General features: G+C 41.9%; 2 protein-coding genes across 5 annotated transcripts in view; both read left to right on the plus strand.

Moving 5' to 3' along the window:
* Positions 1-7,897, plus strand: part of LOC131138839 (serine/threonine-protein kinase 36-like) — a 52,540-nt gene extending 44,643 nt beyond the window's left edge. Inside the window, 21 exon segments of the mRNA XM_058088113.1 lie at positions 724-817; positions 895-1,035; positions 1,104-1,181; positions 1,256-1,386; positions 1,446-1,695; positions 2,171-2,264; positions 2,344-2,507; positions 2,586-2,755; positions 3,613-3,730; positions 3,828-3,959; positions 4,024-4,194; positions 4,259-4,350; positions 4,425-4,488; positions 4,560-4,670; positions 4,765-4,839; positions 5,445-5,562; positions 5,628-5,754; positions 5,845-6,025; positions 6,142-7,062; positions 7,565-7,610; positions 7,613-7,897. Of these exon segments, the coding sequence (XP_057944096.1) occupies positions 728-817; positions 895-1,035; positions 1,104-1,181; positions 1,256-1,386; positions 1,446-1,695; positions 2,171-2,264; positions 2,344-2,507; positions 2,586-2,755; positions 3,613-3,730; positions 3,828-3,959; positions 4,024-4,194; positions 4,259-4,350; positions 4,425-4,488; positions 4,560-4,670; positions 4,765-4,839; positions 5,445-5,562; positions 5,628-5,754; positions 5,845-6,025; positions 6,142-7,062; positions 7,565-7,610; positions 7,613-7,659 (3,321 nt within the window). The 5' untranslated portion in view covers positions 724-727 and the 3' untranslated portion in view covers positions 7,660-7,897.
* Positions 7,898-7,987: 90 nt separating this feature from the next.
* On the plus strand, positions 7,988-17,285 carry stk36 (serine/threonine kinase 36 (fused homolog, Drosophila)). Of its 4 annotated transcripts, none has more exons than XM_058088109.1 (19): positions 7,988-8,550; positions 8,634-8,774; positions 8,848-8,925; positions 9,000-9,130; positions 9,187-9,436; positions 9,512-9,605; positions 9,682-9,863; positions 9,939-10,096; positions 10,173-10,284; positions 11,678-11,809; positions 11,881-12,036; positions 12,114-12,205; positions 12,280-12,343; positions 12,435-12,545; positions 12,610-12,684; positions 13,304-13,415; positions 13,895-14,021; positions 14,110-14,290; positions 14,996-17,285. In XM_058088109.1, the coding sequence occupies exons 1-19, from the start codon at positions 8,467-8,469 to the stop codon at positions 15,941-15,943; spliced, it is 3,228 nt and encodes a 1,075-aa protein (XP_057944092.1). In that variant the 5' UTR covers positions 7,988-8,466; the 3' UTR covers positions 15,944-17,285. The 4 variants fall into 4 exon arrangements, with proteins under 4 accessions (XP_057944092.1, XP_057944093.1, XP_057944094.1 ...); XM_058088110.1 differs by having other exon boundaries at positions 10,176-10,284; XM_058088111.1 differs by having other exon boundaries at positions 8,638-8,774.
* Positions 17,286-17,311: the final 26 nt, after the last annotated feature.

The following is a 17,311-nucleotide window of genomic DNA, read 5'->3' on the forward strand; positions in this document are numbered from 1 at the left end:
CCTTTTATTAGTTTGTCGGGATTTTTAAGGTACAAAATGTATCAAAGTGGTCCTTTCATTTTTCTGTATGCGACTCTCACTTGAAAAGGTTTGGACACTCCTGCGATATAGTGTTGATACATGTACTCATTGTTTGCCTCACATCCCGCTTGCTATGGCACAAGTACTGGGAATTTCCACAAAAATATTGTATAATAATTCCTGACAACATAAGAAATCATATATCTAATACCATGGCCAGTGAGTGTAATGACATGTATTCAATGACTTACATCCACTGTAAAGTATTCTTTAGTGCTAAAAACTCAACTTTGGGTCTTTATGGAATCATTTCAAAGCCTGAATCACGTTTGACCTCTAGTGGACAAAAGGAGAACTGACTGCGACTGTAAATGCTTTGTGATAGTGAATTAGTTTCTTATGGCTAAGTATATTATTAACACTATGTTTAGATTTTATTGTAATCACTACATTCCACCATTTACTGCATGAATCATTTCATTTAAATAATGTATATTATAAACAATGTGTGATTTAGTGCATAGATGACATATTCGGCATTGATGTTAGCTTCTCTTTGCCTAGTTTGCGAATGTGATAGAAGCCAAGATAAAAGAGTCACCTTTGTGATGGAGGTCCCTTTGACTGAAATGTTGCCATACTTGTCCATGATATGACTCCCTACAATTGGACTAACACACCTTTTTGGCTTGATACTTCCAGGAAGATGAACATGGATTCCTACCATGTGTTGGCTCAGGTCGGTCAAGGGTCATTTGGTCGAGTTCATAAGGGAATGAAGAAGTTTACCGGCCAGGTATGTAGCTTTTCTTGATATGTGATAAACTCATCAAACGTCTCAGTCTCGCCTTCCTTTGTGTGTGCCTACATCAGGTGGTGGCTCTGAAGTTCATGCCGAAAATGGGACGCTCAAATAAAGAGCTGCAAAGTCTAAAGAAGGAAATCGACATCATGACTAACCTTCAACACCCAAACATTGTCAAACTTTTTGACAGCTTTGAAACAGAAACAGAGGTACTTTACGCCCCTACGAACGTGCTTCGTCCACTACACACACCGTTCACAACTTGCTGTTGCTATAGGTGGTGGTTGTGACCGAGTATGCTGAGGGTCAGCTATTCCAGATCATCGAGGATGATGGGAGTTTACCAGAAAGTCAGGTATTTGCCTACACATTTCATATTGTATCGGATTTCAGATTCTTATCTTCTGATTCTTCATATTCTTATCCAAGGTTCGGGAGATTGCCTGCCAGCTGGTGTCCGCTCTGTATTATTTGCACTCTCGTCGTATTCTTCATCGAGATATGAAACCACAAAATATCCTATTTGATAAGAATGGAGTGGTGAAGCTGTGTGACTTTGGGTAGGTACTGTATATTTGTTATCACACAATGGCTGTATATAATCCAACATATTTTGTAGGTTTGCAAGGGCAATGAGTGTGTCCACCATGGTGCTGACTTCTATCAAAGGAACACCCTTATACATGTCCCCTGAATTGGTGGCAGAGAAGCCTTATGACCACACTGCAGATCTCTGGGCGTTGGGTTGCATTCTTTATGAAATCCACACTGGGACGCCTCCTTTCTGTGCTGATTCTATCTTCCATTTGGGGCAGCTTATTGTGAAAGACCCCATCAAGTGGCCAGACACGATGAGCAGCACATGCAAGGTACGTGAATGCTGAATTTCACAGCCGTGATTCCCCATTTGTGACCATGCAAATTAAGATTTTTGTATCTTTATTATTAAAATAGGCAACACATCTCATTCACCCTGAAGCCTGAATTATGCTGCAGCATCACAGTACCCACATTAACAATGCAGGGAGGCTCCTCACCCTCCTAAAACCTCCAGCCAAGCTTGGTTTCAACCTCAGCATGGACTGTGAATGGTTAACATTACTGTATTACATCATTTCTGAGCTTTCCCTTCCGCGAAAGTCCAAAACAAACAAACAAAAAATCCAATGGCACAGACATAATCCAGGCATTATTAGAGTGACAAAAACATCTAGGAGTCTCAGGTACTCGCATCATTTGCTATTCACGGGTGGTCTTTAAATCCCTAAATCCCTGCAAACAGCAGGATCTACTGTATAGTGTTATTTATGCCAAGTAATAGTGCATATTGGAATTCTTTGTCAGAGTTTTCTAAAAGGTTTGTTGACCAAAGACCCTCAGAAGCGACTGTCATGGCCGGACCTCCTCCACCATCCTTTTGTTGCCGATAGTGTTCAAGGTGATGTCCTGGACGTGATTTGGCACATACTGTTGTTGTCATGTGTGTGATACTTACTAACATGCTAGTGTGTTGGCAGTGCTGCCAGACACAGATGTTTCCAGTCCTCTGACAGTAACGCCTGACCCAGACACACTGGCGCTGAAACTAAAACAAATGGCAGAAAAGACACCCCCAGATTCAGGAGAGAATAGAATATTTCGAAAAATCAGGGAGCAACGAAACAAAAGTAATACAAAGAAAGTAAGTTCAATATTACTTTTGTAATTTGTCATCAACAACAAAAAATCCCATTGAAATTCAGTCTGTCTCCACTCACAGGAAAAGAAGGATGGGAGGTTATCCGAAAAAATCTGTGGACAGGAAGTAGTGTTTATTAAAGATACGGCCTTCCCTGTTGATATTTTCTCAGCTTTTTCAACTTTGACATCAGTTCCTCAAAGCCTTGAGCCAAAGAGTCATATTGTCGTGACATCAAATCATCAAGAGAGGTGCGTCAATAACACTCATCATTCGTAATAGTAATTAAATGGTAATGGTTAACAGCACTTTCAGTCAACATCAGTGTCAAAAAAGGGGACACAAAATATGCTAATGCGGGTCATTTGTATGCGACCTCTGTTCTAAAGTGTCTTTTAACTTGACAAAGATTTGTCACAGCTGCCAATTCTTTGATCATGTGCAGAGACAGTGGAAACGATAATGTTCTAGACATTTGTGGTTGTTTTGATCAACTCGAATATGTAGTCTGACATCAGTGAATCCCTGGTTTTGATCCAATCATATCCATAACTTGTATCTTCTTGCAAAAACATTGAACATTTTGAAATCTTACAAATCATACAGTAACAGAAGTATACAAAACTTTTTCTCTTTGGGCTTTTCCCTTCAGGGGTCGCCACATCAAATCAATCTCCTCCATCCAACCCTGTCTTCTGTCTCTCTCACACCAACTACCCTCATGTCCACCTTCACTACATCCATAAACCTCCTCTTTGGTCTTCCTCTACGCCTCCTACCTGGCAGCTCTAAACGCAGCATCCTTCTACCAATATATTCACTATCTCTCCTCTGGACATGTCCCAACCATCTCAGTCTGGCCTCTCTGACTTTATCTCCAAGGCCTCTAAACATGTAATGTCCCTCTGATGTACTCGTTCCTGATCCTATCCATCCTGGTCACTCCCTATGAGAACCTCAGCATCCTCATCTCTGCTACCTCCAGTTCTGCTTCCTGTCTTTTCCTCATTAGCACTGTCTCTAGACCAAACAACAGTTTTCTATACTGTATACGGCAGTATACAAAACTGAAGTATGTTCAATATCTCTATGTGCAATACTGCTGCAGAGGTCTAATCAGCCAGGACTACGAACGAGAATTCCCTTCAATAGAAGTCGGGCCACGACTGGAGCGAAGGACCAGCACAAAAGACACTGAAGTAACTGAAGTAACACTGACTTCCGTAGTAAGCTATGTTTGTCATTGAAACTACACTATGCATTATTAAGAAACTGCTCGCGTTGCGAGGACCAGTTGCCTAATCTTTTTTTTTTTTCTTTCAGACGTTTCAAAGTGAGGATTTCTGGGAGGCACTTGTTCAAGAATCAGACCCAAGCAGAAAACATGAGGAGGAATTAAACTGCAGTACCGTTGTCGCTAAATTGAAATACAATATCATGGCTTTTAAGCAGCAGGTACAGTTTAATAGCATATTTAGTTTAACACTTTAGTTACACTTATTTATTCTTGTTTGGTCAGATAAGTGTTGGTGTCCCAAAAGACATGTGGAACATGTGCCATGTGCTGAAGATCCTGCAGAACCTGATTCTAACCTCTGACTGTAAGGACATTGGCTGTGAACTTGGGCTGCCACATCTCCTCTTTGACTTGATTCACGACTTGGTTGTGGAAGACTCACTTTTCATTAAGGTTGGAACTCATCACATTCTGCTCATGTTAATGTCTGAACATTTAATTATTGTTTACTGAGCAGCAACCCTGGACTCTACAAGCACTTGGAGAAATGATTGTTGTTTTACTGATCTACTGGGAACAGAACCATGACTGGTTGAGGAGAGAAAAGAGGTTTGATGATTGAGTGTAGCATACTGTATGTACACATGACTGTCCTCCATCAGTTGACTGTGCTCTGCATATAGACCTGAAGAGTTCATCAAGTCCTTCTTGATCATTCTTAATCACCCAGACCTCAATCCTATAGCTGTAAGTCACTGTAAAAATGCATAATTTAGTTTGCATTTTGGTATATTTGATTGTTTTCTCTACTCCTTTAGCCTCTGGCTGGCTGCGTCTTAGCTCTCTTTACTCAACAAAAGGTTTCTGTCAGCATTGATGCAGACAGGCTCGACTTCTTGCTGAAAGAATTTGTTTCTGGCTCACATCAGGTACACCATCGGTTTTGTTCTGATACTCTAACATATTAATTGGTGTTAATTTGTCCATTTGCATTTGCCTTGTTGTCTGGCATTGCCTTGCCAGCTCCAGCTTTCACTCCCGCCTGGATGGGGACTCTGTGATGGCCTCCTAGCTTTACTTCTGCACTCTCTCTCTGAGGTAAGCCAGGAAATACTGTTGGCTTAGATAGTCATTTGGGGCAGTGGTCCTCCCCAACTCATTGGGATGCAGGACCCACCAAGCGGCCGCCCAAAAAGACAGTTTGAAATTGGCGTACTGTATATTATCACAATGTGCCAACACAAAAGAAATGTAATGAACATCCGGAACAGTGCCTGTAAAGGTTTTCTATTCCGCTCCTGCTAATGCTAGATCTTTACTTGCTCGTTCTGCAATCTGATAAGTTTCTTAATCAAGACTCCAGTTAAGTTTAAGATGAATATTATTAGTATTAATGAGGGGTGCTCCTATCGATCGGCCACTGATTGGTATCAGCCGATATCAGTGAAAAAAAGCACGGTTTCGATATCGCCCCATACTTGCTTTATAACGCCGATCCCCTCCTCCGATCAGCTCCGCCCCCGGCATGTCTGCTGTGTGGGACTTCCTGTCTTTGTTAGAGAGATATAAGTTATGCACCCTCATCGGGTGAATGCCTCATCGGGTTGGTGGTTTAAAAAGCTTTAGATTGGTGCAGCATTTGGGGGCGAGCACTTGGGCATTACCATGAAGCTTTGATGCTTGTCCTTCACCTATTGTAATAGTATGGAGATGACTGCGGGCCTTCATGTTTGGATCCATGTACATTCTATTGTCTCTGGAAAAGGACTGGCACCTCAATAGCCTGGACGACACCAGATGCGGATTTCTGTTCCACAAATGGTAAACATGGTAAACAACTGTTTATGCACTCAAATGAAAACATAACATTGACTATGTCCTTTCAGGATTGTATTTTCTCATGTCTGCTACACTGCTGGTCTTCTGCAAGGATCCATATTCATATGTTTCACTGTTTTCTGAGAGCAAATCAACATTTGTTTACACTCTTGGCTGGCTGCTGAGCTGGGAATGGTTGGTTTGGATGATTTTGGTTACTAGTACATTCAAGCTGAAGGTCGAACATCTATCAGAGTAATTCGTGTATTATTTTTTTCTCTGCAGTCATCCTTTGTTTGCTGAAGGCAATCCTGTGAAATTGAAGGAAGGTTTAAGTCACAAGAGTTTTATTGAGCTAAGTTGCCGCTTCCTTTGCCTTCCTTTTGCGCTGGACCTGGATTCAAACACCACTTCCACTATACTGCAGTTATATGACACCTGTGGTGTTGTTAATGGACTCATGCAGGTTAGAATTTACAGCAATCGTAATAAGTGATGGAAGTAACACAGTATAACTCATTTACAACATTCTATGTCGTCTTCTGATTTGTGATGATTTTGATGTGTTTTATTCTTTGTCAGGTGATTCAAACGCTTCCTCTCCCATCAGTGGAGCTGCCACTTTCACTCCTGTGCCGCTTGCTGCTGTGTGACCGTCAGCGCTGTGTCTCCCGCCTCTGTAACGCTTCCTGTTGCTTTTTCACTCCACCTTCGCCTACCGCATCGGGCCAGCAGCCTCCACCCAGGACCGCCAGTTCTCTGCTCTCTGATTTGCTGCTGCTGGATGAGCTGGGGGACTCGGCCGTAGAGCTCCTGTCTCTGTTGTACCTCATCACCCGTTTTTGCCCTGGTCGCCTTCTGTTTCACCTTGAATCCTCTGCGCTGCACAAGGCCCTGGTTCACTCTTACGACCCCATCAGGGCTGTCGTATGCAAAGTTTTGGGAAATTTGTGTCCGTTCAGGTCTGACACACTGCCCAATTTACAAGCAAACGTTTTTAAAAGCATGATAGATCTTCTTGAGGATTCAAGCGTGCATGTGCGGCGGGCGGCTTGCTTGGCGGTTGGTAAATGGTTGGGTTATATTGCAGTGGAGGCTGGCTTCAGCACAGGAAGGCCCAATGGAAATGTAGACAACACTACACAGTGGTTAGAAATCCAGCAAAATGATGCATACAAGGATTCAAGCAGCGAAACAGGAGTTGACAAAATCGTGACAAAAAATACATCAGGGAACGACGACATGAGAAAATGGCTAGAAGAAGCCAGGATGGCGGGGGCCAAACTGGCATCGCTGACCTCTGACTCTGATGTCCACACTCGTCTCCACGCCTGCGCAGCTCTGGGGAATCTGGTACATATTCATGGTGCTGTACCCACGCTGCTGGAAGAGAACGTGTGCAGGTTACTCCTCAGAGCTGCATGCACAGATACCCACAATGCAGTGAGAGAAGCTGCCATGGCCACTTTAAGCTTGTACAGTCAGCAGGATGCAATGCTACAGGTAATGAAATCTACATTTTTCATTTTCTGCCACAAAAGCACAGTAATTTCTTATTTATCGCATTTAATCATTTATCACCAATAGATACTTCTAACATCCTGTGGTCACCTTTACACGCCTATTACCTACGAAAATAAGACATCTTGGCATCGGGATAATTCCTTGTTTGAACTTTGTTACGTTCAGCACTTCCTGACAGTGGCTATTGTGTATAACGTATCAATCGTGTTATCAATGTAACATTACTGCCACCTAGTGACCAGCGTAGATTACTACTAGTCCTCTGAATGTCTAGTTGTATTGTAGTTCATTTAGCCGTTTTTATACTTTAAAATGCTTAAATATGCCTATTTAAAAATAGTAATAGGTCATAGTCATCCGGGAAACAGATTTATTAATATATTTTGAAAAACCGTGAGCACAACATGGACGACTGCATATGATATGGCTTAGTCTTTATATGTATGAACACTTAATGACTCCCTTTAATATTTTCTTTAAGGTTCTAACATCCTTAAATGCAGAAAAACATCTTCATACGTCCAAGCACAAGAGTGTAATGAGCTCCCTCTCATTCAACAGCTGAAAGACAATTAAACATAACCAAAAAGATGCTTAAATATGTGCAAATAAAGCATTTATGAATTGTTACACTGCCATGCCTCAATCTGTAATACTGCTTCCTCCATCAGATGTTTTATGTTCTGACGATATGTTCATGTGAATGTATGAACGTTTAAAATGTTTAAGATAACGCATTCATATCAAACAGGTACCGCTAATGAAACTTATGGTACTCGATTTTTAAAATATACTGTATTTAAATAAAATTAGACATGAAATCATCAAATATTAATAGCATCTCTGAAGTATTTGCATATTCTCCCCTGAATATGTTTTCTCCAGGTATTGAGCTCAAATTAATTTGGTGCATCCGCCCAGGAAGTAGACGCCACTGGTGAACAGCCTGGTTTGTTGACTGCCTGTTGCTGGGAACGCTCGAGCGGTTGCTAGTCAAAGGACCCCGGAATGTAGCTGCCCATACAAAGGCCAGTTGTTTCAAAAAGATACATATACATTTTTCCGGTGCTAATCTTTTATGAATATAATCTGACTGTCACGCTTTAATAAATAATGCCGATGGTAATTAAGAGAATTGCCTTATGATCACTTTTATGTGTGTTTTGGTGCTTTTGTGATACGGCAGCTAGACCTGTACCCCAGCATTTTTTTTACTTACGGTGTAGAAGTTGTAATGACATTGTCAAACCGCGCTAATTTAACGTCGGTATAGACTGCCATTTTTAATTAAGTAAGGGAATTGATTACAATCAATTAATTTCTTATTCCCATTGTAAGAGAGAGAGAGAGTTAAGTGAGTGCTCAGGCCACCTGCCTATTAATATGAATTATTATCATATATTAGAACTGGTGGGAGAGGGTTCTTTCGGTCGAGTTCATAAAGGAATGAAGAGGTTTACAGGCCAGGTAAGTTTCTGTCCTTAAAGTACTTATTTACAAACCTTTTTTTCAATTTAATTGGCATCATCTGCATTATGTGCTTCCGTCAGGTAGTGGCTCTAAAATTCATGCCCAAGATGGGACGCTCGAACAAAGAGCTGCAAAGTCTAAAGAAGGAAATCGACATCATGACTAACCTTCAACATCCAAACATTGTCAAACTTTTTGACAGCTTTGAAACGGAAACAGATGTATGTTTTATTCGCACCCCTCACGGCGTCAAGCTCGAGCTAATCACATGACCGCATTCTCCTGTTGTAATAGGTGGTGGTTGTGACCGAGTATGCTGAGGGTCAGCTATTCCAGATCATCGAGGATGATGGGAGTTTACCAGAAAGTCAGGTATTGGCATACACATTTCATATTGTATCAGATTTCATATTCTTATCTTCTGTTTCTTCATATTCTTATCCAAGGTTCGGGAGATTGCCTGTCAGTTGGTGTCCGCTCTGTATTATTTACACTCTCGTCGTATTCTTCATCGAGATATGAAACCACAAAATATTCTATTTGATAAGAATGGAGGGGTGAAGCTGTGTGACTTTGGGTAGGTACTGTATATTTATCACACAGTTGCTGTATATAATCCAACATATTTTGTAGGTTTGCAAGGGCAATGAGTGTGTCCACCATGGTGCTGACTTCTATCAAAGGAACACCCTTATACATGTCCCCTGAATTGGTGGCAGAGAAGCCTTATGACCACACTGCAGATCTCTGGTCACTCGGCTGCATTCTTTATGAGCTCCACACGGGGGCGCCTCCTTTCTACACGAATTCCATCTTCCATTTGGTGCAACTCATTGTAAAAGAGCCCATTGAATGGCCTGACACTATGAGCAGCACATGTACGGTACGATGCAGCTGGAGCATTACTTCTAAAGTCAACCCCCAGTGAATATTAAAGTAGATAATATTTATTTTTCAGAGTTTCCTGAAAGGTTTGTTGACCAAAGACCCTCAGAAGCGGCTGTCATGGCCGGACCTCCTACATCACCCTTTTGTTGCTGATGGTGTTCAAGGTGATGGCATGGATAGTATTTTGCATATTTTGTGGCCTATTTGTGATTCTCACTAACATGATATGTGTGTTGGCAGTGATGCCACATACAGATGTTCCCAGTCCTCTGACGGTCACTCCCGACCCAGACACACTGGCGCTGAAACTTAAACAATTGGCAGAAAAGACACCACTAAACTCCGGAGAGAGCAAAATATTGCGGAAGATCAAAGAGCAGAGAAGCAAAAGTAATACAAAGAAATTAGTCGACAGTGCTAAAGTAAGTTTCTCGGTAATAATGACCAATTTAAAAAGTATTATAGGAGCCTTTAACCAGATTGTTTTCCATTTGCAGGAAATGAAGGATGGACTGGAAAGGGAAAAAGCCAATTATTCAATAACAGCAGAGCCACCTGGAGATAAATCCTTCACATCAGTTTATTCAACTTTGAGAGCTCCTCAAAGTTCATATCCAAAGAGTCATACTAAGGTTCTATTTGGTTCTTCAAAAAGGTGTTTATCAGACTGGATGTAGCTCAAGATAATCTTTTACTGTTTCAAACTGAGGTGTGTGTGTTCACTACCTCAGCAGGGGTCCAATCAGCCAAGACTATGAGCGAGAGTTCCCCTCAGTAGAAGTTGGGGCACGCCAAGAGCGAGAATGCAGAAACAACACGGACGTCACTGAAAATAGTTCTACAGTAAGCCCAATTGGTTATTACAAACGTCTGGTAACAAATGTTATTTATTATCTAACTACAGTGGAACCTCGTTTTTTTTGTCCGAACTATTGCATGGCCAATTCGTACCCAAACAAAGCATCCACACCTTGGTGATTCTGTGAAGAATGGATAGGGTTTCTTTTATAGTTGGGAGACTGTAGACAGATTCTAGCAAGGAAAACCTTTAATCGTCTTTATTATGAGTGCGTGTGGGTTATTTCTTCACATAAAAGACAAACAACTCCTAATAAGCAACGTGTAGATGACTGTTGAGGCATTCAAGTGCACTGCGTATTTCTGTGTGTTTATCCTCACGAGGGTCGCAGGGGTGCTGGAGCCTATCCCAGCTGTCTTTGGCCGAGAGGCGGGGTACGCCCTGGACTGGTCGCCAGCCAATCACAGGGCACATATAGACAAACAACCATTCACACTCACATTCATACCTATGGACAATTTGGAGTCACCAATTAACCTAGCATGTTTTTGGAATGTGGGAGGAAACCGGAGTACCCGGAGAAACCCACGCATGCATGGAGAGAACATGCAAACTGGGTGGAATTGAACTCAGATCTCCTAGCTGTGAGGTCTGCGCGTTAACCACTAGTCCACCGTGCAACCTGTTTGTGATGTGTTTTTTTTACATTTTCATCACAGCTATAAAATAACCCACTATGACGCCATAGAAGTTCATTCATTCATTCATTCATTTTCTACTGCTGGGGTGCTGGAGCCTATCCCAGATGTCTTCGGGCGAGAGGTGGGGTACACCCTGAACTGGTTGCCAGCCAATCACAGGTCACATTTAGACAAACAACCATTCACACTCAGATTCATACCTATGGACAATTTGGAGTCGTCAATTAACCTAGCATGTTTTTGGAATGTGGGAGGAAACCGGAGTACCCGGAGAAAACCCACGCAAGCACAGGGAGAACATGCAAACTCCACACAGAGATGGCCGAGGGTGGACTCTAAGTCGGGTCTCCTGGCTGTGTGGCCTGTGCGCTAACCACTTGGTGGTTGGTGGTTGATTCTGAATTCAAGAAAGAAGTACCAAAGTATGTCTGATACAATCAGATTGTACTGTAAATGTTCCTTAGTTAACAAATGTTGTAGTGGGAGTGGTTTAAGGCAGACACATTACAGAAAGTGAGCCGGGTCAGTGTGTGGAATAATCGTACCTGCTGCTGAAGTGAGCAATATACAGCTCCACCCGTCTAAAAATACATTTGTAACAGACTGGAGTTAACTAGCGTCCGTGTGGCTCTTCCGTCCCCTCCTCGTCTGACCTGTTGGAACGGATTAAAAACAAAAACTGATTCTCCACAGTCCATGTTTATCAATTAAAACTTTGCTAATTATTTTTTTCCAGACAGCTGAGAGTGAGGAATTCTGGGAAAAGCTTGTTGAAGAATTAGACCCAAGCCGACAAGAGAAAGAGGCGTTAAACTTCAGCTCCATTGTAGCTAAACTGAAATCAACCATTCTAGTGTTTAAGCAACAGGTAATTGTCCAGTTTTTAATGCTACGTTTTGTCTAAAAATCACACTTACTTGGTCTCATTTGCTCGGTCAGCTAAGTGATGGTGTCCTAAAAGACGTGTGGTGCATTCAGCTTCCGCTGAAAGTCCTGCAGAAGCTGATTCTCAACGACATTAGCGATGAACTTGGGCTGCCACATCTCCTCTTTGATTTGATTCACGACTCTGTGGAAAACTCACATTTCATTGAGGTTGGAACTTGATCACCTCAATCAGTTTGAATGTCTGAATAACATAATTATTACTTATAATTATTTTTACTGAGCAGCAACCGTCAAGTCCTCAAGTACTTGGAGAAATGATTGTCGTTCTACTGATCTACTGGGAGAAACACCATGACTGGTTGAGGGGAGAAAATAGGTTTGATGATTGATTTGAACTTGAGATATAAACATGTGACTGTCCTCCATCAGTTGACTGTGCTCTGCATGTAGACCTCAAGAGTTCATCAAGTCCTTCTTGATCATTCTTAATCACCCAGACCTTCATGACTCAGCTGTAAGTAGTCGTATACGTGCAGTATTTTGTATGCTTTTGAACAATTGACTATATACTCCACATACTTATTGTGTTATGGCTTCTCCTTTAGCCTCTAGCAGCCTGCATTTTAGCTCTCTTTACTCGACACAAGGTTGTTGTCAACGTTGATGTGGACCGACTCGGCTTCTTGCTGAAAGAACTTGTCTCTGGCTCTCATCAGGTAACAATTTTATTTTACTTATTTACTTATTTTTGGCTGATTTGCTCTCTTCCTGTCTTGACAGCGCCGGCTTTCACTCCCGGCTGGCTGGGGCCTCTGTGACGGCCTTCTGTCTTTACTTCTGCACACTCTCTCTGAGGTCAGCCCGACATCCTGTTTGCTTAGATGTCATTTATAGAGATTGCTGTACTATTCATTTACTATCAAAGGGACTGTATGCATCAGGTTCTTCCAGCTGCTGAGACAGTGGCAACATTCGAACATACCACTAGCATAATAACCAAATTTTTCCTGCTTTGAATATATAACGCACACATGCACATTATATGCTAGGTTAATTGGTGACTCCAAATTGTCCATAGGTATGAATATGAATGGTTGTTTGTCTATATGTGCCCTGTGATTGGCTGGCGACCAGTCCAGGGTGTACCCCGCCTTTGCCCAAAGACAGCTGGGATAGGCTCCAGCACCCCCCGCGACCCTCATGAGGATAAGCAGTAGAAAATGAATGAATGAATCTACCCTATTATAAAAATAACATGAATGTAAATCATCACCTGTTATAGACTTCTTTTGTGTGTGTGAACGCGCTATGGAATTATAGTATTTTTTAGTTTTAAAAAATGTAATTTGGAGTGAGTTGCATATACAGTCCCTTTAATTTTCATTGAAAGTTAAAGGAACATCCAACACACACATATAGTATACTGTAGCAAAAATATTTCCTCCATACTTTGTCTCTTATGTCTTCTTTACAGCATGGTGATGGGTCCTCGTGTTTGGATCCACTTGTGCTTCATCAAGTTTGGGGAGAAATTGGCACCTCATTCGCAAAGACGACACCAGACATGGAATTCTGTTCCACGAATGGTAAACATACAGATATCCCATAAGAAATAATGTAAAGCCAATTAATTTATTACAGACACCCATAAATATGATCAAAAATACATTTTATAGTGAATAATTGTAGTTGTATATGCAGACAGCAATGCAAAATAATTATAAATGACGAATGGTTGGAACTTATTGTTGATGCAGACTCCCGGTACATGCTGGCGAGATCAAATTCAGTAGTGTTTGAAATTGCTGGTACTCACAATTTCAATTGGCCCCATGGTGGGTTATGTAGCAGTCACAATCAATAAAAAATGTATGAACAGTGATTCAGCAACATTACGGTACAGGGCAAACAGACTAGTTTGTTACGTGCAAAATTGTATGAAAACTGAAACAGTGTAGAAAACTGAGGCAAAATTTGAGCGAAAAACCTGGGCGTACAAAACCGATGTTTGACTGTATAGGGAATTCAACACAACAAATGAAAACGTTCACTGTTCTTCTTTCAGGATTGTATCTTCTTATGTCTGCTACACTGTTGGTTCTTTGCAAGGATCCATTTTCGTATATTTCACTGTTTTCCGAGAGCAAATCAACATTTGTATCCACTCTTGGCTGGCTGCTGAGTTCTGAATGGTTAGTATTCCTTCTTCCTGTTTTTGCCATCATTAGAAGAATGGAGCATCACCTCTTCTAAAAATGATTTACTTTATTTCCCCCCCAGTCATGCTATATTTGCTGAAGGCTGTTCAGGTACATCAGAGGAGGTCTTCAACCATGAGCGCTTTATAGAGTTGAGCTTCCACTTCCTGTGCCTTCCGTTTACCCTGAACCTGAATTCACACACCTGTTCTGGGGTACTGCATTTGTATGACAGCTGTGGTCTTGTTAAAAGACTCCTGCAGGTTAGTATGCTCTATCAAAACACAATCTGGCAACCGTTAAGAGGATTCTTGAAAAAAAACATTAGAAATTGTAGTTTTTGACTAAAGAAGTACAAAACAAGTAAAGTGCAATGAGATGAAGACAAAATGACATTATGAGGAGGTGGAACAGTTGCCAAATTTGGACTGTCATGTCCAAGAACTTCTTCTTTCTCTTTCATCTTTTCCCTTCAGGGGTCGCCACAGCAAATCCATCCAACCCTGTTTTCCTCATCTGTCTCTCTCACACTAACTACCCTCATGTCCTCCTTCACTACATCCATAAACCTCCTCTTTGGTCTTCCTCTACCAATCCTTCTACCAATATATATATATCTCCTCTGGACATGTTCCAACCATCTCAGTCTGGCCTCTCTGACTTTATCTCCAAGGCCTCTTGCATGTAACGTACCTCTGATGTACTCCTTCCTGATCCTTTCCATCCTGGTCATTCCCAATGAGAACCTCAGCATCCTCATCTCTGCTACCTCCGGTTCTGCTTCCTGTCTTTTCCTTAGTGGGGCTGTCTCTACCACGAGAGAGATGCTCTAATTTGGACCTCGCTGTCTGTTGGAGCAAACATAACTTAGTGATGCAACAAGGATAACACTCCTATGAAGCACACTGTGTATTTTTGTTTGTCTTCTTTTATCTGTGATGATTTTGATGTGTTTTATTCTTTGTCAGGTGATTCAAACGCTTCCTCTCCCATCAGTGGAGCTGCCACTCTCATTACTCTGCCGCTTGCTGCTGTGTGACCGTCAGCGCTGTGTCTCCCGCCTCTGTAACGCTTCCTGTTGCTTTTTCACTCCACCTTCGTCTACCGCATCGGGCCAGCAGCCTCCACCCAGGACCGCCAGTTCTCTGCTCTCTGATTTGCTGCTGCTGGATGAGCTGGGGGACTCGGCCGTAGAGCTCCTGTCTCTGTTGTACCTCATCACCCGTTTTTGCCCTGGTCGCCTTCTGTTTCACCTTGAATCCTCTGCTCTGCACAAGGCCCTGGTTCACTCTTACGACCCGATCAGGGCTGTCGTATGCAAAGTTTTGGGAAATTTGTGTCCGTTCAGGTCTGACACACTGCCCAATTTACAAGCAAACGTTTTTAAAAGCATGATAGATCTTCTTGAGGATTCAAGCGTGCATGTGCGGCGGGCGGCTTGCTTGGCGGTTGGTAAATGGTTGGGTTATATTGCAGTGGAGGCTGGCTTCAGCACAGGAAGGCCCAATGGAAATGTAGACAACACTACACAGTGGTTAGAAATCCAGCAAAATGATGCATACAAGGATTCAAGCAGCGAAACAGGAGTTGCCATCGTGACAAAAAATACATCAGGGAACGGCGACATGAGAAAATGGCTAGAAGAAGCCAGGATGGCGGGGGCCAAACTGGCATCGCTGACCTCTGACTCTGATGTCCACACTCGTCTCCACGCCTGCGCAGCTCTGGGGAATCTGGTACATATTCATGGTGCTGTACCCACGCTGCTGGAAGAGAACGTGTGCAGGTTACTCCTCAGAGCTGCATGCACAGATACCCACAATGCAGTGAGAGAAGCTGCCATGGTCACTTTAAGCTTGTACAGTCAGCAGGATGCTTTAAGGCAGGTAATCACCCACCAAAAAAATCACTTATAGTAGGGAGCTTCCTCTTAAAGAATTAACCTCACAGCTTGGAGACCCGAGTTCAATTCCACCCTCGGCCATCTCTGTGTGGAGTTTGCATGTTCTCCTCGTGCATGCGTGGGTTATCTCCGGGTACTCCGGTTTCCTCCCACATTCCAATAACATGCTAGGTTAATTGGTGACTCCAAATTGTCCATAGGTATGAATGTGAGTGTGAATGGTTGTTTGTCTATATGTGCCCTGTGATTGGCTGGCGACCGGTCCAGTGTGTACCCCGCCTCTCGCCCGAAGACAGCTGGGATAGGCTCCAGCACCCCTGCGACCCTCGTGAGGATAAGCGGTAGAAAATTAATGTATTTTTGAAAAAGTTTACCTTAATGTTTTTCAAGCTGCTGTTGCCTCCCCTGAAGTTTTTTGGATCGCCTCTGGTTTATCACATCATTTTTGTGTTCATGACATATTTTGCCTGTTTGAATAGAGCTGGAGAGACTTTTTGATTGTAGTTTTGACATTTGTGTTTGTATTTGTATTTGTATTGCCAGAGCTTCCCAGCCTGCACCTCCACCATGTGACCATCTTCCTCTCATTGCAGGCAGCTCCAGACAGAATTTATCATATTTCTTAGGTACTGTAATCAATGTCATTTCAAATGCCCTTTTTAAATTACTTCCTGAAAGTAACCACCTATTAATAATAGCGATTAGCATTTTTAATAGACATTTATGGATCTGTGTTTACTGTGTCCCCAAATGTTGCTATTGAAATGTTCTGATATTTCATTTAAAATCTAGCCAAATGTGATCCAAATTTGTAAATGTCATTCTTTGGCATGAAAAAGCTCGCAAATCGCAGCAATATAATCAAGTATTTTCGGAGGAGTATTCAAAGAAAGGGTTTAACTATTTGTCATCACGATCATTAAACGGACTTGACTGCATTCTTTATTAAAATAATACACCAAAGGTGTGACAAATTAAATTATTATTTTCCAAATTGGGTCCGCAGCTCTGGCCTCCGAGGTTACAACAATGTTTGTTAGTGCTTCATTCTAATTTTATTATAGCGCTCCGGTTTGACTTTACAAAAATAAAGAACAGACAACCGACTCATTTGAGTGCCACATGTTTATTTTAAACGGAAAAGGATGGCTAGTACACAAATACGCTATGATGATGAAATATGCTGTCATTATTTTTGAATATGAATAAATATAATCAGCGCCTGGATTGAAGATTGTCTTAAAACAAATGCATAGAAAAAATATGCCCAGAATTCTTCCATTGATTGCGTTTTTAACATACAATCTTATGAGACTTTTCTTAGTTCATTCTCTACAAAGCAAAGACTAGCACACTTCTATTCGCTAAACATATCATATAA

Source organism: Doryrhamphus excisus, chromosome 11 (assembly GCF_030265055.1).
Source record: "Doryrhamphus excisus isolate RoL2022-K1 chromosome 11, RoL_Dexc_1.0, whole genome shotgun sequence".
Classification (NCBI taxonomy): domain Eukaryota; kingdom Metazoa; phylum Chordata; class Actinopteri; order Syngnathiformes; family Syngnathidae; genus Doryrhamphus; species Doryrhamphus excisus.